General features: G+C 49.5%; 1 protein-coding gene across 1 annotated transcript; it reads left to right on the top strand.

The window, feature by feature from the left end:
* The first annotated feature begins 724 nt into the window (after positions 1 to 724).
* On the top strand, positions 725 to 25,828 carry ATP6V1B1 (ATPase H+ transporting V1 subunit B1). The gene is made up of 14 exons (XM_039239601.1): positions 725 to 842; positions 6,611 to 6,666; positions 18,087 to 18,185; positions 18,633 to 18,726; positions 19,301 to 19,378; positions 20,284 to 20,423; positions 20,832 to 20,933; positions 21,519 to 21,616; positions 23,005 to 23,128; positions 23,310 to 23,460; positions 23,710 to 23,792; positions 24,614 to 24,718; positions 24,913 to 25,042; positions 25,134 to 25,828. Exons 1-14 carry the CDS (start codon positions 725 to 727, stop codon positions 25,295 to 25,297), a joined length of 1,542 nt encoding a protein of 513 aa, XP_039095532.1. The 3' UTR covers positions 25,298 to 25,828.
* Positions 25,829 to 26,650: the final 822 nt, after the last annotated feature.

The following is a 26,650-nucleotide window of genomic DNA, read 5'->3' as shown; positions in this document are numbered from 1 at the left end:
TCAGGACAGACCTGCCGCATGAGACCCTAGAGGTGAAATATAAAAGGTAAGACAGAGTCCTATGACCAGATGGAGAGACACCTGCCCTGCTTCCCTGGAGCTCTCAATATTGTGGGAGAGAAAGGCTTAAAGAGACCCAAGTCTGATGGAGGAGACACACTTAGTTTTTTGGGGGCTCAGAGCCTAGCAGCAGTGACAAGAGAAAATTCTCCAGAAGGGCATGACAAAGGAAAGACGCCACGTATGTGGTGAATCGAGAGTGCTGGGAAGGCTTCCTGTAGGAGGTGGCACTGAACCTGGCACAAGAATGTTCCTCTATAGATGTTCCAAAAAAAAGTGATGATCTAATTGTGCAGTGGAAGAAGTATCTTAAGTATGGTCAGGGCAAGGGGTACAGGGTAAGGGCAGGTCAGGGGACTGGGGGTGGGTGGGTAGTAAGGACAAGATGTGGGGAGACCGGGATGACATGTGGCATGGGGCAAGGGCCTGTGAGAGCTCCTGAGGTTTCAGGGGGAGGAGCCGAGTTCATACCAGCACCTCCCAGATCTGGAAAAGCTCCAGGGCTAGAGGCTGGTTTCCCTGTTTACAGTCAACTCTTGCAGGAGAGGAGGGGTGAGGGGAGGGGTGGCCGCTGGGTCTGCTCACTCCAGCTCCAGCTGGGCCCGAAGTGTTGCACTCGCCACCAGTAGGCTCAGGCACTCAGCTCCCAGCCTGCCGCCTCACCATGGCCACGAAGGCAGACGGTAGGCCCGGGGGGCTCCCCGGCGGTGGCTGTGACCTGGACATAGCCCAAGAGCACATGCAAGCGGTCACCCGAAACTATATCACCCACCCCCGTATCAGTGAGTACAAACCCCCGGAGGGTGAGGTTGGGGTGGGCTGCTGGGTCCCCAGGCTCTGCTTCTTAGGCTCAGGAAAAGAGGAGGACTGAGACTGAGGAAGACCAAGGGGGCTCTTGGTGCAGCAGAGCGACGTGGTGGACTGTTAGGACAAGGAGCCACCTCTGCATGTGGAGGGATGGGGTCCCCACCCCAGGCTACCCCAGAGGAGAGGGCAGGGGTGTCCTGGCAGGAACCTCTTGGTCATCACCCTTATCCTGCACTGAGACCCCGAGTCCAGAGAGAGCTCCCAACTGCCCAAGAGTGTGTGTTTGTGTTACAGGCTCCTGTGTGAATACGTGTGTTTGGAGTGTGTGCACGTGTACCAGAACATTTAGCAGGAGCAAATGTATGATCAAGTGTTCTTAGGGTATGTGTGTGGCATGGCAAAGTATGTGTGCATTTTCAGGATGAGGAAATATGTGACACTGTGTGTGTCATGTCAATGGGCACATGTCATGCGTGCCTTCCAGGCGTCTGTGTGTATAACTTGGGTGAGGATATGTGTAAATATGTGTGTGACAGCTCGAATGAGTGTATGATCAGAGTGAGGAAATGTGCGACAGTGTATGTGGATGCTTTTACACTCAGACTGAGGGTGAATGCGTGTGTATGTACGCTCAGGGGGAGACCTGGCTATATGGTCAGTGTATGTACCATATAGTTGGGGGAGGGGGAGTGCCTGGCTTGGCCATGGGTGCTGGAGTAGTTACCCTTGTAGGCTTTCTAGGTGTGCCTAGATGCCAGGGGCACAGAAAGCTGTAGGGCTCTAAGGACCAAAGGGAGTGCCCCCTCCATCTGTCCTTGCCAAGGTCATTCTCCAAGTCTCGAATTCTCAGGGAGCCCCGCTCACTGGAGTAAACCGGCCTGGCCAGCACCAGCCCAGCAGAGCCAGAGGCTCCTAACGGGGTGTGTATGGGGAGGAGCCGGCCCTCTCTAGTTACCTGGGCCCGAGTGGGAGGAGTGGCCTGACCAGCAGCTGCCAGCTGCTAGCTAGGTCTGCATTGAATGGAGCTGGCACCCACCCAGGACAGAGCAAGTACAGAGGGGGCAGGCCCAGCGTGCTTAGGAGCATGGAGGAGGGGGAGGCACCTCCAGACGCCTGAGGCAGGCACTGAGGGGTGGAGTACATTCCAGCAAGGAGAAACTGAGTGAGGCCGGAGGTATCAAGGAGGCCCGGCAGGCCCCGCAGGCCATGGAGGTATGGGGGGGGGAAGGCAGAGTTCCAGATTCTCCTCTGGGGCAAAGCAGGGGTCATGGAGGCCCAGAACTTCGCAGTGACTAGAGCCCCCTTGAGCCCAGAGCCCAGGCCTGGAGACCTGAGCCGAGTTGCGTTGAGTTGTCTGACTCCCATCCAGATCCAAGTGATGGCCCACCCCTGCAGGCCCCCCCTCCCATCACTCCCTGCAGTGTGCCCTGCCAGGGACTCTGTGGTGCAGCCTCACCCCAGGGCCTCCTCCAGCCACTTCGTTCCAGCCAGGGCCTTATTTAGAGTCAACAAGCCCTGGAGATTTGGCCCCAGGCTGGAACCCAGGGTTGTCAGCGCCCCCGTGCTTGCTTGTGTGTCACTCCATGTGGCCCCCACCCAGGTGAATGTGTCACATCCAGCAGCTGACCCAGAGACCAGGGTCTGCAGAGGGGGAGCCCCCCCACCCCCACTCTGCACCCTGTGTTAAAGATGTTCCTGCAGTGACGAAGGCTGCCTACCACCTTTACCTCTGCTGCATACCAGTGTCCTCACAGGGCCAGCCCCAGCCCTCGGAGCAGACTGAGTTCTTCAGGGTGCTTCTGTACCCACGGCTTTCTCATTCCCACCTTCCTCCTCTGGGGCCTGAGGGGTGTCCTCTCTGAGGAGTGAGGATGGTGGGTGGGGGCGGGGGGGCGGGCCAGGCAGAGGGACCAAAACCTAAAGCTGCCGCCCTCAGTTTATTGGAGGCAGGACTCCTGTGCCTGTCTCTGCCCTCCTCCTCCAGCCGGGCCTCCTACCTGAGCACTCTATGCGCTTCTGGGCAGAACTTGATGGAGAGACAGAAAGAGCCCAGGAGGAGAGCTGTGAATCCCAGGGGGACAGGAGATGGGGCAGCTGGCTCCCAACCCCAGGGCTTCCTCAGCCATAGATGGGGTAAGTCCAATAGAAGGCTTCCTGGAGGAGGAAGTAAACCAAACAGGCCTGAGGCATTAAGTGTGATTTCACTGCAGTGGCTGAGGGAATGGGCCAGAAAGGAGGGGGCAGGGTAGAATAAGATGGGGAGTGAACCCCAGCAATAGCCACCCTGGGCAAGAAGGGACTCCTTTGCCTCCCTCAGAAGTAGAACACTTTCCCTGGAGCTTCGTGTATTGTATGGGACAGAAGATGCTAGGTGGGGTTGGAGGGAAGGGGGGAAGGGGGCAGGGCACAGCCTGAGCAACCGATGGATGACAGGTTGTCAGCCCCGCTGCGGGGAGAAGGCCAGGTCAGATGATTACTGAGAGGCTGGAATGCCAAACCACTGGCTTTGCCGCCTGCCTCAGTTTCCTCAACTGAAAGGCCAGGAAGGTCACACTGAGGGAGTTCTACCCGGCAGGGTCTTGGGCTGATTCTAAGAAGCCTGGTCTTCCAGCCCCTGCCCTCCCTCCCCTAATCCCTCCGGAGGGGATCAGGGAGGAGGTGCAGAACCTACTGCCCCGGGCTTGCCCCCACCCCCGCCTCACGCATGGGCGCCTGCCTCAGCCGGCTCCCAGGACGCTGCAGGTGTGGCTGGGCAGGCCCTAATTAGTGGGCTGCATGGAGCCCCGCTGAGCCTTTGACCAGGAAGGCAGTGGGGAGATGGGGGCAGGGAGGGGCTCCAGGCCTGCCGCCCTAAGTGCAACCCAAAGTGTCAGCTGGGACAATGGAGAAGGGGAGGGGGAAGAGCAGAGGGAGGGAGTGTCTGCAAAGTCTCAGGAAGGCCTATTGAAGGAGTGCCCCTCAGAGGTCTTCTGGGCCAGCCCACTGCCTCCAGCGCTCCCCCCACCTTTTGCCTCGCTGGGGCTGGAGGGTGCATCCCATGGCTGGGGGAGAGCCACAGGATGCAGATTGATTTGTGGTGTGCCCCAGGAGAAATCGGCCAACTTCCGGGCCTTCATTTGCCACTGCGCGCAATGGACACCATAGGTTGGGGTTGGATGCAAACAAAAGGCCTGGCTTCTTGTCAAGGACAACTTTGTTGCTTAGCCACCACCTTGGCCGTGTCCAAACCTCTAAGAAAAGATACGGTCGAGTCTGACCGGGGAGGCACAGAGCTCTAGTCTGAGGGGAGAGACATGATATATCCCCATTAAGGACTGACAAGCTAGAGAACAGGACAGCCTCTACAGTGGCGTCGCTGAGGGCTGTGGCACTTCAGCGGGGAGCAGAGCCAGTGGGCTGCAGGAGTCAGTTAAGAGCGGGGCATGGAAGGATGTGACAAGTCAAGGGATGAGCAGAAACAGCCACAGTCGATTATCTGCAGTGAAAGGGCCAGGCTGGGGAGCTAAGGACTCCTCTAGCAAGCATTTGGGAAGCCTGCTAGAGCTGGGCCCTATGGCTCTGGGAATGCAGAAAGGCGGCTTACAGCTGACGCTGGTGCCATAAGATAGAAGCTTCAGACCACAAGCTGGGCACCCAGCCCAAGGGTCTGGCCAGCAAGCAGCACTTGTCCCGGCCCCTAGGCTTCTCCCGGCCACTCACCACTGCCCTCCCCAAGGTAGAGATGTTGGATGTCCAGGTTAAGAGACTTCCCTTGACAGAAGCTGTGAAATATGGGGAGCCTGCTGTGAAGGAAGAGAGGAAGTTGAAAGACCTGTCTTCTAGCCAGAACTGGAAAGAGTTCCCTGGGGCTTTCTGGACCTTGGGCTCCTTCCCCTCCCACACTCCCACCTCCCCCCCTCCCCCCCCCAGCCCACCCACTCTGCATCTTGTTTCTGCCATCTCAGCCCTTTTGGCTGGTCTGGTATTTTCTCCTTAGGGCCAGCAAGAGGCTCATCCCAGGGCTTTTTAAAATGATCCACTGTACCTGGTCCCTTGGGGTGGCCTAGAGACAAGCAAGGCTGGAGAGCGCAAGGAGTGGGTGGAAGGTGGGCAAAGGAAATCAGCAATGGAGCCGGACTTGCCAGAAGTGGGGCTGTGAAGGGCAGCAGCTTTGGAAGGACTAGGGCTGAAGGAGTGGTTTTTTAAGATGGGAGGCCCAGAGATGGAGGCACTGGCCCTCTGCCCCCGGGGAGCAGGCATCTCTGGGGCCTGGGCCTCAGGACCAGGAGAGGCTGGCCTAAGAGGGAAGGTTGGATGCCTCCTCTGTGGGAACCCAGAGGAAGCTGAAGGAGTTCCCCTGCTCCGGGTCCAAGCCTTAGAAGAACGGGCCTTCTGGTGCCCTCTTGTTCTTGAGTTTCCCTAATAGTCCACAGGCTCAGAAGAGCCTTGCAAATATCCCTGCAAGGATCACCTTGCCCAGCCATCATCCTAGCTCATGCCCTGGTGAAAGAAACGCAGTTCAGACAAAAACAAGGGGTTTGACCCCTGAGCCCCAGATGGGGGAAGGCGCGAGCTGGGGCCATTTCCTTGGTGTGGGGTGACTTGGCACCAGGCTTGTAGGGAAGCACGAGGGCAAGTGGCCGGGAGCTAATGCAGTTTGATGGGAAGCATGAGGTGGGGTCCCAGCCCCAGCTCTGCCACAAGCATGTTGGGTGACCCTGGGATAGGTTTTTCACCCTCTGGACTCCATTCACCTCCCCTTTTGAAAAGAGTCTTAGACCAATCTCTCCCCTCTGATGTCCTTCCAGCCTGTGAGTGACTCTGTGACCTCATGGACACCCTGGCCATCCTGCTGTGCCACAGTCTCTCTGGTCTCCTGGTGCTTCACAGGGACCCCAGGGAAGAGCTATGTCTCCCAGGTTATAGGTGAGGGAGAGTACCAGGGTCTCTCAGCCAGCCCCTAGCAGAACCAAGATAGGCTTCCTGTCTGCCAGTCCCTGGCTTTCTTATTGGGGTCCCCAACACTGGAGTTTGGGGCTCCCTGACACTGGAGTTAGAGGCTCCCTGTAAACTGAGCTCATTTCCCCATTTGTGGGTCTCTCCAGCCACTAGGGCTGTGACATTCTGTTTCTTCCTCTGTCCTTGTCACTCTCTCCCCTCTCCCACAGGGACCCAGGGAGCCCAGGTTGTCCAGGCAGGGACTCTGGCTCTTTTTTGTCACCCATGCATGCACCAGCCCATACCCCTCACACAGGCACACAATCGCACATGCACCGTGCTCAGTCAGTGTTGGGTCATGGAAGGAAGTGTGGTCCTGGTGGGGGGCAGGGAGGGCAGTTATCTACCCATCTCTAGCTGGGGGCCAGAAGCTTTTGGAACATGTTGTGGGTCAAAGATGTAAGATGGGGGCTGAGGCCAGAGGGGAAGCAGCCTCAAGATAAGAAAGACCTCTTCGTGGCTGAGAGGAGAGGGGAGGACTCGGAGGGGCCTCTGCCCTTGCCCTGGCCCTCCCCCCAGCCTCCTGCAGGTGTCCAAGCCAGCAGGGGGCCCTGCGGGCAGGGGCATGACCCTTACAGCAATGGTGGCTGGCCCTGTCACAGCTAATGACCCTGACAGCCCAGACTGGGAAGGGGGTGGGGGTGGTGCAGACAGGGAGAGAAATCAGAAGATGTGTGTGTGTGTGTGTGTGTGTATGTGTGTGTGTGTGTGTGTGTGTGTGTGTGTCTGGGTGTGAGACCCTCACCTACCTCTACCTCTCCCCCAGCCTACAGGACTGTATGCAGCGTCAATGGGCCCTTGGTGGTGCTGGACCAGGTCAAGGTAAGATTCTTCCACCTCTTCCCAGGCACCAAGGCCAAATCCCAGGGCTCCCCAGCCCCTGTGCAGGATCTCTTCTAAATTGCCCTGCTTCTAGCTGTCCCCCATGGGCCCATCTGTCCCTTCTAATTCTCTGTCACCTATCCCCACACTCTTCCTCCCCAGCTGTCTCCCCCACCACCCTGGGTTTCCCTTCTTGCCTTTTCAGTGTCCCCCTCTGCCCACTCTGGGCCCTCAGAAACCACTCTTACTGCCAAGGGCCTGGGGGATCTGGGCTAGTGTGCCTCTTTCTACATGGGTGGAATGGTTGTACTGAGCTTCCTCACAAAGCCGGACTCTTCCACCTGCTGCTCTCATGGGTCTTCTTTTAAAAGGAAGGGAAGGCAGAAGAGCAATGCCAGCTACCTTTCCTCCAGAGCTCAAGGTTTTCAGAGGCTTTTGTACTATCTCAGCCTGGGAACCAGCAGCATGGGTGGGAAGTGAAGCGGGTTTCATGGAAGGAGATGGGAAGGGGGAGCCTTTTGCATCCCCTGGGGCACTACAGGACCAGGGCAGAGACTGACTGCATTTTGAGTTTGAGGTTGGGAATTCTTAAGGCATAAGGGGCTCTGCAAAGGTGCCAGATCTGTCCCCTTCCACCAAACAGTCCCACCCCTCAGTCTCCCGCCCAGCAGCACCCACCCCAGACTGGAAAGCTGGTGCCACCCTTGATTCCTCCCTTCCTGGACCCCATGTGCCAGTATCAGTGATCTGCCTCCTCCCCACTCTCCCCGATTATGGCCATGGCCTCTGGACCTCCAGCCTGGTGCCCTCCCATCCTCCAAGCTGCCCCCCTGCAGCGCTGACCCCTTTTCTCCCCTGCTTCAAACTCACCTGGCACTCCCAGCACCTTCACCTTACAGGCCCCGCATTCTGTAAGGGTCCCTGCACACCTTCCACTCTCATGCCGCATCCCGTCCTCCCTCCCCACCCTGCCTCTGCCTGGAGCTGCCATTTGATGTCTCTAGGCCTTTGCTCCTACTTTTCCCTCTGCCTCTCCAACTACCCTTCCTCCATACCCTTCCTTCCTCTGACTCATCCCCAGGGCTAGCTGAGAGGTCACTTCTCCTGGAAGTTTCGCCCAGGCCCCTGGTCAATGAGCCTGTCCCTCCTCTGTACTGTCTTGTTGGCAGCATCCATCAAGGCATCGCGTCGCCACCTGGCCACATGTCTCCTCCCTGCCCCCACAATGTCTCTCCTATCGGACATTACTCTTGAGCCCCCCGAGCCCCATGCTGCACTTTTACTGAAGACCAGTCCATTGTAGGTGCTCAGTTTGTTTGGAGGAAAGGTGAATAAGTGAATGAGATGCACGAATGAGTGTTAGAATGACTAAATCAGACCCTCTCATTTCTGGAAACTGGATCCCAAGTTCACAGAGGCCTTCCTAGTGCTGGGGATGCCTGGGAGGAAGTGTGATGGAGGGGTTATGCGTGCATGCCCGGGGCTCACATGGTCTGATTGAGACTTCTGTTTTCATCCCAGCTCCGTCCCACTCCTACTAGCTACCTGGCAATTCTAGATTGGCAGGATCAGCATAGAACTTGTTAGAAATACAGGTTCTGGGGCTCTTACCCCTGACCAACAGAATCAGAAACACTAGGGAATTGGGGAGATGCAGAAGTCAGTCTTTAAAAGCCCTCCAGCTGATGTGATGCTCCCTGAAGTTTGAGAAGCATCTATTTAGGTTTGCAAATCCTAGTTTCCTCATCTAGTAAATAAGAGAGTGTCGTGAGGACCAAATCAGATAAATGTATTTTTACGCCTCCTCCTGGAGAACAATTAGCACTAGCTTTGCCTGGGAGGGAGAAATGCTAGTATGCCCGATTAAACAGTTGGTGCCATCTGCTGCCCCTTCGTGTGGTGTGGAGAGTCAGTACCTATGCAGACCTCTACTTTCCCAACCATAAAATGGGGCTAGACTGGGAAACGAGATAGATCCCCAGATCTATGGTTTTGTGATTATTGGATGCATTGTAACTCTGGTGGAACAGAATAACGGTGACAGAGACACCCACAGAACCCTGGACTTGCAGAGGGAAGGAAAAGAAGCAGTAGCATGTAGTCTCTTAAGTTCAGGAGAAGAAGACAGCGTTACGTGCCCCTCTTGGTGGCCCCACACTCCTCTCCCCGGTCTGGAGTTGCTTGGGCAAAATACCACAATTCATCCGATACAGCGCCACCTTCTGCCCAAATTGAATCACACCCGCAATTGCGCCTCCAGCTTCCATCCTTCTGAAATGGAAAAGTTCTTGGGGGAAAAATTTTGTGTAGGTCGGAGGTTCTTAGCCCAGGCAATAAGGGTCTCAAAATTGTATGCAAACCTTTGAAGCTGTGCATTCATGTGTCTGTATATTTTTCTAGGGATAGTGTCCATGATTAAATCTGATTTTGGGAGGCCTGAGGGTAGAGTGTAAAATGCTAAAGGCTAAACCCCTGAGTGTAGAGTGTAAAAATGACTCCTCTAGATTATTGAACACCCACACTCCTAGCCCTGATCTCACAAACAATACAAAGGGGTTGCACAGCATTGAAGAAGTGTCTGGTTTGCTGACAACCACATGCCTGGGATATTTTAGAGATATTTCACTCAAGCAGCGGTTTTTAAACTTGAACATGCACAAGAACCCCCTGGAAGAACGCAAAGTTCTGATTCAGCAGTTTGAGGTTGGGGCCCCAAAATCTGAATTTCTGACAAGTTCCCAGCTGCTGCTGCTGCGGCTGCTGCTGGGCTGGGGACCACACCTGAAGATCCCCTGCCCTAGAAGATCTTCCTACTGCTGTGTTTTGAGAAATGCCAGTCCTTACTGAGACTTGGAGAAAGCTCTCCCCTTATCCACCAGACTTGGTTCCAAATGTCTGTGGCTACTTCCAAACTTTTAAAGGAAAAAGCTTTCACGAGTATGTGTATCAGCTCTGAAAACAGTTTGCAAAGAGAGGTTCCCAAACTGCCCTGGGCATCGTCAGAGGAGAGGCCTTGGAGGCCAGTGCTTCCCTGTACAAGTCCTGCCAGGCTTGCCTAGAACTTCTCAGTCCTCCGAGCCAGAGCCAGCGTGTAGAGCAGCTCCTCTCTGCCCCACCCCTGGCCTGCTGAGAACGCAGCTGAATCTCCTGCACTGAACCATCCCCACACCCCACCGAGTAACCAAGAGTGGGAGGTGAGAGAATCAGGCTCTGAAATGGGGCTCCTTTGAGCATAAGCTCATTGTTGCATCCTGGAATTCTTCCCCTGCACTCCCCGTCCTAACTGGCTATGACCACCCCTGCCGCAAATAACACACACACACACACACACACACACACAGCCTGGTTTTCTCTTCCTAAAGGATTGCAGACTATACACCTCCATGACTGGGTGTGATGGTTCTGACAGTTCTCCCCGGCGTCTAACTGTAATCTCTCTGTCATTTAAAGTTTGTTTTCTCTGATTTCATCTCTTAGGGACAGCACAATGTGCCAGCTCCTTTCCACTCTCCTTTCCTTCCTCCCTCCATCACCCACATAAACCCGCATGAAAAATGATGGCTTTTAATCAACCGGCTGCTTGGTTTCTGTTGGGCCCATGGCCTGGTTTCTTTGGCGCACACCCTGACCTGTGCTCTGTCCAGCAGTTTGCCTCCTGAGGGTAACTGCCCACCAGGCAAGGAGGCCAGTAGCTACGTTAGGTAGACTGGCCAACGGAGGCACAGAGGAATGCCCGGACTTTTAACTTCTTTCCTCCGGGGCCTCCCAGCCCTTGCTCTTGGGCGCCCTCTTGTGGTTGGCGAGCCAAAGACCGCTAGGGGTGAGCGGCTCCGCGGACTTTGGGAGCCCTGCTCTCTCAGAAACCCCACTCTGAGGGGTGGTTTATGGGGCATCGAAGGTCGCTTTCCTGGCATCCTCTTCACAGGATGAGGAGGAGCCCAAGCCGGAGCTTCCTCCAGTGACTGTCAGAGCTGCAAACCCTCCTGTCTCAGGTTTGACCCTCCAGTCGCTCACAAGGGTTAGGTGGGGGAATGCCCCCCACCCTGTCACACCCCACAGGGAAATTGAGCCGTCAGCCCCTTCTCCCAGACACTTAAGGTCACTATTTTGGACAGAGCGGGGGATTTAGTGACAGTAATGATGGTGAATACCAGTCGCATTTTACTTGAACATCCCAAATCTTTATCACATTTTAATCACCAAAAAATAAAAATTAAAAAAATGCTCCTTATAACCAGTGAAACAAAAGACACATAAAGTTAACTATCTGTCCCTAACCTCCGTCTTCCCAGCCTCTTGAGATAGCCACTATAAAGATCCTGCTGTAAAGGGACAAATAGATGTATATTAGAGGTTTACATTAGTGTTAGTCTCTTAAAACGTATCAAGGATTCTCTCCATGTCAGTAGTTACCCATTTTACTCATTCTACTCGAGAGCAACATAGTGGGCTATAGCATGGATGTACTTGGTTTATTCAATGGTTCCATTTTTTTAATGGTTCCATTATTGGTAGACATCAGTGTGTTACCAGGCTTTGCTATTACAAATGGTACAGCAAAAATAGAGCCCTTTCACACTGGTGCCTTTATTGCTATAAGGTAGATCCTCTGGCATGAAATTGCTGGTTCAAAGTGTATATTGATTTTAAAATAGATTTTAAATAGATATTGATGATTTGGGGCCAACATTGCTAGCCCGGCAGGGTTGTGATTCACATTCCGGTCAACCGAGTGTTCGAGGACCCACCTTGTAGCATCCTTGCCAGCCCTGAGTATGTTCTCTCCTGGAATGTTGTCTATCTAATTGATGAATTAGAACTACCCTGCTTTTATTTACATTTGAGGATCTTTTTATCTGTTTAGATTTTACTTTGTCCTCTGTGAAATCTTCCTGCATACTGAGGTGTACATTTTGAGCTGTGGGAGCTCCTTTTTTATTGTTCATGTTTGCTTATGGTATCTTTGCCATACAGACATTTTAAATGTTTGTACAATCAAATATGTCTATTTTTAAATTTATGGCTTCCAAATTCTGTATCTTGCTTAAGACATCTCTCTTATCCAGCTTTTCTAGGAAAGCTGAGAAAGGAAAGAAGAAAAGTTCTTCTAGTTTCCTGTTTGTTTTAGCTTTATATTTAAAGGTTTTATATGCCTGAATGTATTTGTGTTTATGATGTGGGTATCTTCTAAATAGATACCCAGTTATGTTAGCACGCTGTATTCAACAAATTCTGGTTTTCCCTGTGAAGTAATATGCCACATTTGTTCTATAACAGTCTCATAAAATCTGGGATCTGTTTCTGGACTCTAATCTGCCCCACTTAACCATTTGTCTGCCTCACCCCAACACTTAATCATTTGACTTCAGTAGCTTTAGAACATGTTTTAATATCTGATACATCACGTCTTCCACCCTGACTTTTCTGTAACTATTTTTGGATATTCTCAGACACTTATATGAATTTTAAGGTGATTTTATTAAGTTCCAGGAGAAACAGCAATTCACTGTAGATGCATATAATTTCTATACTTTTGGAAAGGATTTATATTTTTATGACAGTATAAGTCATTCTGTCTTGGAAAACAGTACTGTTCTCCATTTGTTCAAGGCTTGTTTTATATCCTCAGTAAGATTTTATTATTTTCTTGTACTTTTCATGTTAAAAATTTTTCCAGATATTGTATGCCTTTGGGCCCTATTGTGAATGGAATGTTTTCCTAATTTCCTCTTTCATTTATGGCTGGAATAGAAGAAAAAAAGAGTTTTTTAAAATTGAAGTATAGGTGACACACAATGGTACAAGAGATGGATTTTTATATATTTATATCATATACAACCAACTTATTAATTCTGGGTGTTTTGTTTTTTAAGTAGAGCCTCTTGGGTTTTTCTAGATATATGATATCTTCTGCAAATGAAGGGAATTATGTCTGTTTTTCTATTGACAGACTTTAACTTTGTTATTTTGAAACAATTTTGAATTTTTAAAAAGTTGCAACAATAAAAATAGTGCAAGGCACATACATATACCCAATTGTTAATACTTTATTCCATTTGTTGTATCTTCTGCTCTGGGTGTGTGTGTGTGTGTGTGTGTGTGTGTGTGTGTGTGTGTGTAATTTTTTCCTAGATCTTTTAAGGGTAAGTCACCCCCAAAACTCCAGTGTTTATTTGCAAAGAATAAGGATATTCTCTTACACAACAACAGTAATTATCAATATCCGAAATTTACACTGATACTTTTACCTAATCTACCATCTATATTCCAGTTTATCAGCTGACCTAAAAAAAAAGTCTTTTATAGCATTTTTTTCCCCTCCAGCAGGGGATCCAGCCTCATCATGTCTGTTTAGCTTTCTGTAATCTGGAACATGTCCACAGCCTTTCTCTGACATTTCTGAAGAATACACTCTCCTTTCACTACCTTTAAAAAAATAAAGCATTGTCTATTTATGTTTATTGGTATGCTTTTTAACTTTTTTTTTTGGTCTTATTATATAAACTACAATTTCCAAAACATATTAAGTAACAATGGTGATACAGACATCTCTCTGTGTTATTGATTTTATTAGAAATAGAATGGATTTGGGGCTCCTGGGTGGCTTAGTCAGTTGGGCGTCCAACTTTGGCTCAGGTCATGATCTCACGGTTCGTGGGTTCGAGCCCCGTGTCAGGCTCTGTGCTGACAGCTGGCTCAAACCTAGAGCCTGCTTTGGATTCTGTGTCTCCCTTTCTCTCTGACCCTCCCCTGTTCTCTCTCTCTCTCTCTCAGAAATAAATAAAACATATAAAAAAATTTTTTTAAAAAGAAATAAAATGGATTTAGCATTTCACCATTTAGAAGCTTATTGATGCTGGTTTTGTAAATAGTCTAGTGTTCAAGGAGTTGCCTTCCATTCCTGTCCTACATAGGATTGTATTAGAAACATTGCCAAATTTTATCAAAAGCCTTTTTGGTTTCTATTTACACATTCTGTAGGGCTTCTCTTTTAATTCATGTGTACAAACTCCCTATTATGAATTATGTTGTCAAAAGTTGAGATTGTCAGAAGTTGATTGATCTAGGCTTGCATTCTTTCAATAAACCCTATTTGGTCAAACCTGTTTCTTTAATACACTATTTGATTTCACTGGCTAATAGTTTATTTATAACCTCTGCATCTATATTTATAAGAGAAATTGGATCTATGTTTTTTTGTGGGGTCCTATCTTTAATAGATTTGAGGTTTGGGGAGTTTTCTATTTTATGGTTTTGTTTCCTTCTAATGTTTATTTTCTGTTCATCTTATTATTTTGGCCAATTCTTTCAGGGTAATGCTAAATAGAATGATGATAGCAGGCATTGTTGTTTTGCTCCTAATTTTAAAGGGAATGTTTTATACATTATATCAGAATTTGGTATTTTCTGTAGGTTTTTTGAGGATGCGTTTTGGAGTTAAGGAACTTCCCTTTTATTCTCTGTTTTCAAAGAGTAGTTTTGTTCTTTAATCATGGATATCATGATTCTTTAATCATCACAAATTTTTTATTTTAATCATGGAGAGTTATTTTTTAAGCTTTTTCTAGAATGTTTTAAGATGACCACAGGTTTTTAAAAATCTTTCAATCCATTAATAAGGTAAATTACATTATTAGATTTCTAATATTAGACTAACCTTGAATTCCTAGAATAATTTCAATGTGGTCTGCTTAATTTTTATTTGTGTGTATGTGTGCCTTCATTTTTTTGTTTCTTAATATTTTTCTTTTATCATTTGGTTTGTAACTTGACCTTTTTTATACTTTTCTGGATTTGATTTGTAAGTATTTTGTTTAGGACTTTCTCACCTATATTCATAAGTGAGATCATGCATAATTTTCTCATAATTATTTTATATATACAATCTCACTTATGAATATATATATAACCTCACCCCATAAAATTAATTAAAGACCATCTCTTTTCCATTAGTCTTTTGAAGAGCTCAAGTAAGTTTCAAATTATTTGTTCTTTGATTGTTAGAACTCACTTGTAAAACTCTCTGGGACTGGTGTTTTCTTTGCGGAAAGATTTTACACTATGCAATATCTTAAACATTGTAGGACTATTCCAGCTTTCTATTTAGCTTTTGATTGGTTTTGGTTTGAGTTGTATTCTTCTAGGACTTTATTAATTTCATCTAAGTTCTGAACTGTATTGCATAAAATTGTTCACAATTCCTTTTTGTTACTGTTTAATATTATCAGTATAATTAGTTTTGGCTTTTTTACTCCAACAATTATTTGTGTCTTTACTCTTTTCTTAATCAGTGTTGCTAGAGATTTGTCTATTTTTTTTTAATGTTTATTTATTTTTGAGAGAGAGACAGAGTGTGAGCTGAGGAGTGACAGAGAGGGAGACACAGAATTTGAAGCAGGCTCCAGGCTTTGAGCTTTGAGCACAGAGCCCGATGCGGGGATTGAACCCACAAACTGAGAGGTCGTGACCCAAGCTGAAGTTGGATGCTTAACTGACTGAACCACCCATGCGCTCCTAGAGATTTGTCTATTTTATTAGGCTTTTCAAAGAACCAATTTGGCTTTTGATCTTCCTTGTTATATATTTGTTCTCTGTATTAATGATTTCTGCCCTCTTAATATTTCTTCTACTATATTGGGGTTTTTTAAAGGATTTTCTTTTAATTCCAGTTAGTTAACATACAATGTTGTATTAGTTTTAGGTGGACAACCAGTGATTCGACAATTCCATACATCACCCAGTGCTCATCACAAGGGTCCTCCTTAATTCCCACTCCCTATTTCATCCACCCCCTCCTTTATTGGAGGTTTTAATGCTGTTCTTTTTTTTCCTAACTTTTCATGTTGCATGCTTTTAAACTTCATCAATTTTTTTTTCTTTTTTAATATAAGCATTTAAAGCTTAAATGCATCACAGATGTTGATATATAGTTTTTCATTATTAGTGCAAAATGTGTTCTAATCCTACGTTCTCTATATTTGGTTTTTAAATGCCCAAATATATGAAGTTTTTAAACTCTCTTTTTGTTATTGATTTCTAACTTATTTTGATTATGGTCAGAAAACATGGTATGGCTTGATTTATTCTATAGATCATGACATAAAGTGATACCCTTTTTCATTCTTTTCTATTTCATTTATCATTTAAGTTTTGATTTTCTCTGATATCCAAAGGAGTTATTTAGAGGAGTACATTAACTTCTAGGAACACTGTGGGGAGGGGTGTCATATTTTTACCATTTATCTTTATTAAATTACAATTATGGGGTGCCTGGGTGGTTCATTGGTTGAGCATATCACTTCTGCTTGGGTTATGATATTGCGGTTAGTGAGTTCAAGCCAGTTAGTGAGTTCAAGCCCCACATCTGGCTCTGCACTAACAGTGCAGAGCCTGCTTGGGATATTCTCTTTCTCTGCCCTTGTCCCACTTGCTCTCTGTCTCTGTCTCTGTCTCAAAATAAATAAACTTAAAAAAAAAAAAAGATTACGATTATGACTTACTCCCTGAAAGAAATCAACCACCTGGGAAGCAAGGTGAGGGAGCCTGAAGGATGCTATGCATTCTCTCTCGTACCTCCCCAGGAAGAAAGTGCAGGTGCAGGTAAGGGCTTAGCTCTCCTGGTGCTGACAGCCAGTGTCAGTAGGGAGGGTCTGCTCTCCCAGCTCAGCCTCCCTGGCCCACCTCATAACCTCTTCTAGATGTGGGGAAAGACCTGGAACCTGGTTCTCTGAGCATGTGCAGACTGCAGAGCTCCCCTGCCCAACCTGTTGCCTATGGTCCTGGACAGTCTAATCATTTTTTAATTAAATTATAATTCACATATCATAAATGTCATTCTTTTTTTTTTTTTTATAAATGTCATTCTTTTAAAGTGCACAGTTCAGTGGCTTTTTGTATATACACAGAGTTATGCAACCATCACCACTACTGGATTCCAGAACATTCTCATCACCTCCAAAAGAACGCCTGTACCTGTTAGCGGTCACCCTCAATCCTCCCTCTTCCAGCCGCCAGCAACCCCTAATCTTTGTCTTCATTGATCTGGCTGTTTCAGATACTTCCTATCAATGGAATCATATAAGACATGGCCTGTTGTGTCTGGCTTCTCTCACTTAGCATGTTTTTAAAGGCTCATCCATGTTGTAGCATATTATCATATTTCATTCCTTTTTAAGGCTGAATAATATTCCATTGGATAGATACACTATCTTTTGTTTATCCATTCATCAGTTTGTGGACATTTGGGTTGTTTTCATTTTAGGGCTGTTATGAATAATGCAGCTACTTGTTTATGAGCATTTATATGCATTCATACACAAGTTTCTGTGTGGTCGTATGTTTTCATTTCTCTTGGGTTTAATACCTGGGAGTGTAATTGCTGGCCCATACAGTATCTCTGTGTTTAACCTTTTGAGGAAGTTCCAGTCTGTTCCAAAGTGGTGCCACCATTTTACATTCCCACCAGCAGTGTCCAAGAGTTCCAATTTCTCCACACCCTTAACAACGCTCATTATCATCTGGCTTTTTGATCGCAGCCATATTCCTGAGAGTGAAGAGGTATCTCACTGGTCTGCATTATTTCTTTAATGGCTAACGATGTTGAGCATCAACATGTGCTTATGTGCTTACTGGCTGTTTGTATATCTTCAGAGAAATATACATTTAGATCCTTTGCCCAGTTTTTAAGTTCAGGTATTTATATTCTTACTTCTGAGTTATAAGAGTTCTAATATTCCAGATATTAGTCTGGTTCTTTTTAAACTGACAAGAGAAGATACTACATTTGATCACAGCCGAAAGAAAGTGATTGCCTCTTTTTATTCCTGAAGACTGAGAGGATGACATGTGAATCAACCCCAGCCCCATGGCTAGGGCAAGACTGCCACTAGGACAAGGGAGCGCCGGGCAGCCCAGGAGAGCACTGTGCCAGTGGTTTCACCATTAGTCTAGAGGGGCAGAAACAACTGTGCTGTCCATGGGACCTAAACAGCCATGGTAACTACTTACATTTTATAGAGCTGTTACAAGGTGCCGGGCACCAGCTAATGACTACATATATCACTTTCTCTCCATAGAAGTTCTATGAAGTAGGTATTATTACCCCCATTTGAAAGATGATGAAAGTAAGGCTCAGAGACATTAAGGAACTTCCACAAGGTCACACAGCTTCTAAGTATCAGAGCTTCAATTCTAACCCTGGTCTCTCACCTCTAAAGTTGGCACTCCTACCCATCCAGGTACATTGCCTCCCAAACAGAATTCAAAGGTTGTACTTCCCAGCCCCTCAAGCTCAGTTACAATAGAGCCTGGTCACCAAAGAGGAGACAGAAGCTTGAGACAGGGTCAAGGAGGGAGGTGGGGAGACAGGGGCTTCACATCTGGTCTCACCATTGCTCTGGGCTGCTCTCCTCTCCTCCCAGTTTGCCCAGTATGCTGAGATCGTCAACTTCACCCTCCCCGACGGGACTCAGAGAAGCGGGCAGGTGCTTGAGGTATCAGGGACCAAGGCAATTGTTCAGGTAAGTGGTGTCAATGCCATGTTGGCCGATAAATGAATGGACCCACAAAGTTCATGACTATCTTATAAACTGAGAAAGGCAAAAAAAGTCTTATTTTCCCAGAGTGTCTTGCCCAGAGCTGAGCTCAAAGGGGGCATAGAATGGAAGGCCCCAATGTCCCCAGCAAGCCCCTTATTAGAGTAACTAACCTCTCGGGGTGCCTGGGTGGCTCAGTTGGTTGAGCGTCCGACTTTAACTCAGGTCATGATCTCATGGTTTGTGGGTTCGGGCCCCGCTTTGGGCTCTGTGCTGACAGCTAGCTCAGAGCCTGGAGCCTGCTTCAGATTCTGTCTCTCTCTCTCTCTGACCTTCCCCTGCTCACACTGTCTCTCTCTCTCTCTCTCTCAGAAATAAATAAAACATTTGAAAAAAGAAAAAAAAAAGAGTAACTAAACTCTCGTCCTGTAGGTGTTTGAAGGAACCTCTGGGATCGATGCCCAGAAGACCACCTGTGAATTCACAGGGGACATTCTACGGACTCCAGTGTCAGAGGACATGCTAGGTAAGGGTGGGGGTGAGGTGAGGCGGGGGAGCTCCTCTGTCTTCCCAGCCTAGCTTCCCTGACCACACGCTTAGCACACTGCATAGTCATTGCTTCTGCATGTCTGCCTCCCCGTGAGTTCGTCAAGGTCAGAGGGTTTGTCCTCTCTTTGACCCCCTGACCCCAGCTCAGGGCTGGACCTACATCAGCTGTCCAGTACATGAGGAAGGCAGGTTCAATAAACCAGAAGAGGCACAGTAGTAGCCATCTATGTGGGGTTAGACTGAAACAGAGTGCGCATCCCCTAACTTTCTTCCAAGATCTGCCATTCTTAGACCTCTTCTTTCCAGCCCTAAAACCCTCCATTAGAGTCATTTCCTGGGCCAAGACCTCATCTGTAAAGATTTCCAGGAGAGGAGGGAAAATCCCCAAGGAGACAGTCACTGTAGCCAGCTCTCTGGGGATGACTGAGGGTTGAGGGGAGAGGGACATGTGAGAGGCGGGTGGGAGCCAGTGGTGGTGTGGAGGGTGAGCAGCAGTGAGGGAGAGGTGAGGCCGACCCTAAACATCCCCCAACCCCCTCCCTCACCCTCAGGTCGGGTTTTCAATGGCTCCGGTAAGCCCATTGACAAGGGGCCAGTGGTCATGGCAGAGGACTTCCTGGATATTAATGGTGAGTGACCACAGAGAAGCTCTGGACAGCTTTTGGGACCCAGCTCCCAACCACCTTCCCCACCCCAACCATTACCTTTGCCACTTTGCCCTGGGAAGTTCTGCACTAGACACAGGCCAGGGGCAATTGGCCAGGGCTCACCTCAAAGGCTGGTCAGACCACCAGGCAGATCAAGTGTGCTCTGAGCACTGTAGAGGCCTCTCTGTCTCCAAATCTGCCACAGAGCCTGAGATACTGCCCAAGCACTTCGTACCCAGTTCCTTTAAATGCCATCATCCTGTGCAAAGTTCCACGTGCGCCCCAAGACCATCACTCTCCTGCCTCCCAGTTCCCTGTCCCCACTCCTCAGAGCCACCTGGGGTGGCTTGCAGAAGCAGACACAGCCCCTTCCCAGTAGGAGGCCATCCTGAGTCCTTCCATCCCCTCAGTTCTGAGGACAAGATGGAGGCCCACAGAGGTCTGTGGCTGCCCCCAAACCACTCAGCAAGTCAGAACCAGGGCACAAATGACACATCCACTCAGACAGGAGCTCCCCAGGTCATCTTCAGTTCCTTCGCGCCCCACACAACACCTGCTCAGCCTCGGGGGGGCCTCAGCCTGCGCTCCTCCCACCTGCCGGCTGCTTCTAATGTGCCAGGTAGCACTATCCAAGGGAGTACTCGACTGTGGCTACTTAAATACAAATCAATTCAAATGGAATAAACTTCCATTTCAAAACCATATCTCATGTGTCCAATAGCCACATGTGGCTAGGGCTAGTGTACTGGGCAGTGTAGTTCAAGCACATTTTCATCATCACAGAAAATTCTGTTAAATAGTGCTGTTCTGGAGTCTGGAGCAGGGTTGGGGGAGGGCAGGGAGGGACTTGAACCCTTGAGCATGGGTACGTGATCTCCCTCTCCCAGGCCAGCCCATCAACCCCCATGACCGCATCTACCCTGAGGAGATGATTCAGACTGGTATCTCTCCCATTGACGTCATGAACAGCATTGCCCGTGGTCAGAAGATCCCCATCTTCTCAGCAGCTGGGCTCCCCCATAATGAGGTGAGGCCTGTGGGGTCCTGCAGACATTACCAAGAAGAAGGGACAAGGCAGTGGGCAGGGCTGGTGGGCCAGTGAGGAGGGTCTCCTGTGTCAAGCAGTCAGGGACCAACCAAGCAGGGGTCTTCACCGTCCAGACTGGCAGCTGTCCTCTGGCAGCTCATGGACTTAGTGCTGCATAAGACCTCCTCAGTGTCCCCAAGCAAGTCTTCAAGCCTCCACCCTGAAAAGGGCTGTAGAGCCTGGGGCGGCCCTTTCGCCTTTCTGGCCTTGGATCCCTCCCGCCAAAGGCCTTGGCAGGAGGATCGACTGGAAATTGCTCCATCCATCATCCTCAGTGGTGCTAGTGGGCGGGGCTCTGGGGCTGCCCTCTGGTTCTGACGTCCTTCCGCCCAATGCACTCCACCCCAGATTGCCGCCCAGATCTGCCGCCAGGCTGGGCTGGTGAAGAAGTCCAAGGCTGTGCTGGATTATCATGACGACAACTTTGCCATTGTCTTTGCGGCCATGGGGGTAAGAGGGGCTGGGCAGATTGGCAAGTTCTAGCAGTTTTGTCTCCCTTGGACCCTGGCTCTGTCTGACCTGATGAGGCAGGCATAATCCTTTTCCCTGAGAAGCTGTCAGTGTCCAGGCCTGTCTGGTTGGAGAGGCAAAAGCATGACTGAAGGTGGGTTCAGTGACTAAGACAGTGTGTCCCTCAAGCTATTCCAAAGGACATGGCAGCTATAAGATGAGGCCAGGATGACCTGGAGGAGGGAGAAGCCTGGGAATTTGGGGAGACAAGACAGATTCAGAGAGGGGATATGATGGGGCCCTCAGAGGGCCAGAGGAGGGGTTCAGCAAGGAAGCAGCTTGCTAAGTGAAGGGCTGGGATGGCACTGAGCAGAGCTCAACCTGAAGCAATCTGAACTTCATTTGGAACTTGATGAGATTCCAAAGATGAGAGCAACCCGGCCCCTGCCTTCTCAAGTACAGGGTCATCCCCAGAACTGTTAGCCAGTCAGTCAATAGGCTTTACTGAGAAGAGATGGGAAGGGCCAGGGCCGCTGCCCTTAGGCTGCAGGGACCCCTCTCCAGCCCTCCCTGCTGTGTGTCCAGGTGAACATGGAGACAGCCAGGTTCTTCAAGTCTGACTTCGAGCAGAACGGTACCATGGGGAACGTCTGCCTCTTCCTGAACTTGGCCAACGACCCCACGTGAGCCATCCCCTGATATCCAGCCTGCCTTCAGGCATCAGGCCCTGTCCCCTCCCAAAACCCAGAGTACCAGGGCTCAGAAGTATCCCAGAACCACAGCCATGGGCCAGAGTTGGGAAAACAACCCCTTGTTGTGCAGAGGGGGAAACTGAGGCTCAGTAAGGGGTAGGGACAGCCCACAGAGAGACAAAGGGAAATGGACCACCACCCTGCCTGCCACCTGCAGCCCTCTGCTCTTCCTGTGGTCTGTATCCAGCCACTGTCCCAAGTCAGAGCTCCTTTCCTTGCGCCACCCCCACAAAGTCTCCACTACTGACAGATTTCCTTAAACCCTTTGTTTGCAAACACTGAAATTTGTTCATTTTTTCATTTGAATAGAGTTGACACATACTGTCACATTAGTTTCCGGTGTGCAACACGGTGATTGAACTTCTCTATAAGTTATGCTATGCTCGCAAGTGTAGCTGCCATCCGTCCCCAAGCAACATCAGGACCATACCACCCACTGTATTTCTTCCGCTGCGCCTTTCATCCCCGTGACTTATTCATTCCATAACTGGAAGCCTGGGTCGCCCACTCCCCCTCACCGATTTTGCCCATCTCCCCACCTCCCTTCCCCTCTGGCAACCATTCTTTTATTCTCTGTATGTATAGGTCTGATTCTGCTTTTTGTTTGTTTATTCATCTGGAAAAACTGCTATTTTTAAAGTTTAGGAAATGTGAGTTTAAATCAGTGGGTCAGGTGGATGGAAAAAAATTCTTAATAAACCGTCCTGGGTACTGAAGGTACTCCCCAAGCTAAGTAACAGAATTCTGGAGGCCAAGATGATGTCACCAGAGGAAAGCCCCACAGGCTCAGAGCTTGAGGGTTGAGAGCGCCTGGAGCCAGAGGAAGGGACTCGGGGGAGCTCTCAGTGGAAGGGGGCTGCCCAGCCGGCAGGGCAAGTGTATGGAACATGTCCACTCAGTGTGCTCTGGAGTAGTGAGGGGAACCTTCCAGAGGGTGCTCAAGCTGAGCCAAGTGCAGGGGGGTGGGGGGACGGGGGAGGCTGGGGAAGAGAGGGCTACAGCAGGAGCCCTGCCGCTGCCTAGCTCTGATGGGCCAGAAGCCCACAGGGACAGGGTGCCGACATCCTCTCCAGACACACCTGGCCCTGCCTGTCCCACTCTCACCCAACTCCCTGCCCATCCCTATTCCTACCCTCAACAGCAGAAGGAAGAGTGTCAGGCTCGGTGGACTGTCCACTCCCAGAAACCATAGCCCTGACCTGAGGGCTGGGAGCTGGGGCTCTTCTTATCCACTCCTCTGCTGCTCTGCAGTTCCCTTTCCTCTCAGCACTGGGGCTAAATGGGCCTCTGAGCTCTCTAAACACTGGCTGTACCTCCAGGATCGAACGGATCATCACCCCGCGCCTGGCACTGACCACTGCTGAATTTCTCGCCTACCAGTGTGAGAAGCATGTGCTGGTCATACTGACCGACATGAGTTCCTACGCAGAGGCCTTGCGGGAGGTGAGGCAGCTGGTGAAGGGTGTCAAGGTCACGCCTGCCTCTCTCCCTGGGCCCTACTCCCTAAAGCTCTCCCACCAGGCCTGCCACCACTCTATTGCTCATAGTCCTTGAATCTCCCACTCACCTTTCCTTGTATTAGCCTCTTGTCCCCTTTCTTACCCCAGCGACACTGATATTGCAGGTCTCAGCGGCCAGAGAGGAGGTGCCCGGGCGCCGAGGTTTCCCAGGATACATGTACACAGACCTGGCCACCATCTATGAGCGGGCAGGCCGTGTGGAGGGCCGGGGAGGATCCATCACTCAGATTCCTATCCTCACCATGCCCAATGACGGTGAACCTCTTCACTGCCCAATACCCTCTGCACCACCATCCCCGCCCTCCTTTCCCACTGGGATGCTTAAAGGGCCCACGTTTTTTTGCATAGATGTGCAGTAGCTCTGTTCCTCCATCAAAGACTTCACCATCTTTTCCTTGCCTCCAGATACCCCATCACCCCCATGAGAGGAATAGAACCCACGTGGCCCTGACTGGGTGGAGACCTAGGCCCTGTCTACGCTGAGACCAGTGTATTTCTTTGCAGATATCACCCACCCAATCCCAGACCTGACGGGCTTCATCACAGAGGGACAAATCTATGTGGACAGACAGCTTCATAACAGACAGGTACTGTCCCCTCCCTACCCACTTAGTGCTTTCCTCACCACCCCCAGACACACTGGCTGTCCGATGCCCCATCACCTGCCACGCTTCATTTTTCTGAATTAGGAGGGGCCAGGCAAGGCTAACTCCGAAGAGGAGATGACCCGGGAAGACTGTGTGGTTCACAGACGCAAGACAAGTCTGGCTAGAATCCAGCCTACCTGACTGTAGGAACCTTGAGAAAATAATCTTTCTGATCCTAGGTTTCCTCACCTACAAAATAGAAATAATAGTATTTATCACACAGTGGAGTGCATGGCAGCATGTAGAAAGCATCTAGCAGATAGGAGTTACTAAATGAATACAACTTCTCTTTCCTTTCCGGTAATTTGCTTTGGTGAACAAAACAATGGGTAACTGACACAAGTAGATGGTGAATAATGTGCCAACAGGTTAGAAAGTGTCTGTCACATCTGAGGTTAAAGGCAACCTCTATGACTTTTCCTCTTTGCTTAGTAGGTTCCTTCCCTGCAGCTATTAACTATTAAGCTTTAACCCAGTTTTTGTCCAAATAACCAAAGTTTTTAAATAGTGACTTTCATTACCTAATGTCATGTCATCGCCTCCCTCCACCCTCCTGTCCAGGAGCACACCTGTAGACACCTGCATACCGAGCCCTAGAGTTTGTAGGCCATAGAGGGCAGGGCGCAAGCAGCCCACCTCTCTGTCGGATGAGTGAGGACCAGTCTCTTGAGATCCTCAGGGGGGAGGAGAGACAAGTACCAGTAGGTAGGAAGGAAAGTTTGGACCCTGCCTTCTGACACTCGCTTCTTTTGCTCCCCCAGATCTATCCCCCCATCAATGTGCTCCCTTCCCTGTCGAGGCTAATGAAGTCCGCCATTGGGGAAGGCATGACGAGAAAGGATCATGGAGATGTCTCCAACCAACTGGTAAGAAGGAGAGAGCCAGGGCCTGGCGGGGAAGTTAGTTTCAGAAGCTGGAGGTTTGACCCCTACCCAGACCACAAGCTTTTCTCTGGCAAAATCCCTCCCCCTTTGGGGTCCCCACAGCCAAACTGGGGGCCAATGGACTCCTTTGATATGCCTGTGGTGACCGCTGGAGTGTCCCTCCCCTCTTCACCCAGTATGCTTGCTACGCCATCGGGAAGGATGTGCAGGCCATGAAGGCGGTTGTGGGGGAGGAGGCACTCACTTCGGAGGACCTGCTCTACCTGGAATTCCTGCAGAAGTTCGAGAAGAATTTCATCAACCAGGGTGAGGCGCGCTGGGGGTGGTCAGACAGTAACCCCCTTACCTGGCTATGTATGCACACACGCACACGCACACACTCCTACTCTGTCCCTAGGTCCCTACGAGAACCGCTCGGTGTTTGAGTCCTTGGACCTCGGCTGGAAGCTGTTGCGCATCTTCCCCAAGGAGATGCTGAAGCGCATCCCACAGAGCGTGCTGGATGAGTTCTACTCCCGCGAGGGGGCGCCGCAGGACCCCGCGTCAGACACCGCGCTCTAGCCCCGCCCACAGCCAGACCCCAGCCGGTCCTGGGACCGCTGCTACACCGGTTCTACTCCCGCGCACGCCTCGAGTCCCACATCCCACACACCAAACCAACCGCTTGAGTGCCTCTGTCAGGACCCTGCCCGCTCCCACCCTTCATCCCTCTCCCTGGAGTCTCCACACTGGGAAAGAACTAAGCCTGTATTAAGCACTTGAGAATCACTTAGAGACCTTTGTAAAATACCAAGGCCCAGGCTCCAAACCAGATCAATTAATCCAAATCTGTAGGCAAAAGTCCTCTGCATCGGTATTTTCCCCCCAGGAACAGCCAGAGTGGCAATTACTGGTATAGAGACTGCGAGATAACCCAGGTAAAGATAATGAGGGCTGACACACTCTCCAACCCCAACACATACATAGAGTTTGCTGTCATTCTTAGGACCCTAGCACCCCAGGAACAACAGCCCACAGAATCCCCCAATGCCAGGACCTCCTCAAGCTTCGTCCCTGCAAAGCATTGTCACTTTATCTTAATTTGTTCATTGGAAGCCAGTGGTTAAGGCCCCACCTGGGGCAGGTATCCAGTAGAATTTGCTGGTTTTTAAGGTGCACAGGGAGGGGTGCTGACACCTTTGGACCACTGGGGTTGGGAGGCAAGTGGGTTACCAGAGGAGGTTTCCCTGGAATGAGGGATGGCTGCCTCAGGGTGGAAAATATGCATTTTGGTCCCTCCCTGTAGGTCTCTGTGATCTTGGGGGAAATTGCCACACCCCCCCCCTTTTTAGATTTGTCTGGGGGAAACACCAGGAATGATGTGGCACAGAGAGAAGGTAATTAGAAGTGGGTGGTGTGGTTGGGTATATCTACAGTTGACCCTGGGGCCTCAGTAAACCTCTGATAAGCTTGGGGTCATTCCCCCTGAGAAGGGACGGAATGTGGATGGTTCAGTAACACTCAACACTGACTCCAGCAACACTGATTGCCTGGCTGCAATATATTGTAAAAACCTAAAAGGCAAACTAGGATAACACTGACAACAAAATATATTTATAAAGGGTTACTACGTTAATAGATTTTATGCATCAATAAGAAACACTGTTAGGACCCTCAAAAAACAATGTGAATAAACAGATTCCCAGAAGAGAAAAACACTGATTGCTATTTAACTCTCGGTAGCAAACAGGAAGTCAAATAACATTACCACTACCAAATTAACAAATGTTTATTTAAAGTCATACTATTCAGCACTGGTGATGATGGTGCAAGTAGTTTCTCTTTTAATAATAGCAAGTTCATAGATAGCTGGACCAGTCTCACTGCTCCAATCCCCTCCCTCCTTGTGAAGTAGATACTATTATTCCCATTTTG

The sequence above is a fragment of the Hyaena hyaena genome, unplaced genomic scaffold (assembly GCF_003009895.1).
Source record: "Hyaena hyaena isolate Hyena2069 unplaced genomic scaffold, ASM300989v1 scaffold_158, whole genome shotgun sequence".
In the NCBI taxonomy this organism is placed as follows: domain Eukaryota; kingdom Metazoa; phylum Chordata; class Mammalia; order Carnivora; family Hyaenidae; genus Hyaena; species Hyaena hyaena.
This window is presented reverse-complemented; position numbering and strand designations above follow the sequence as displayed.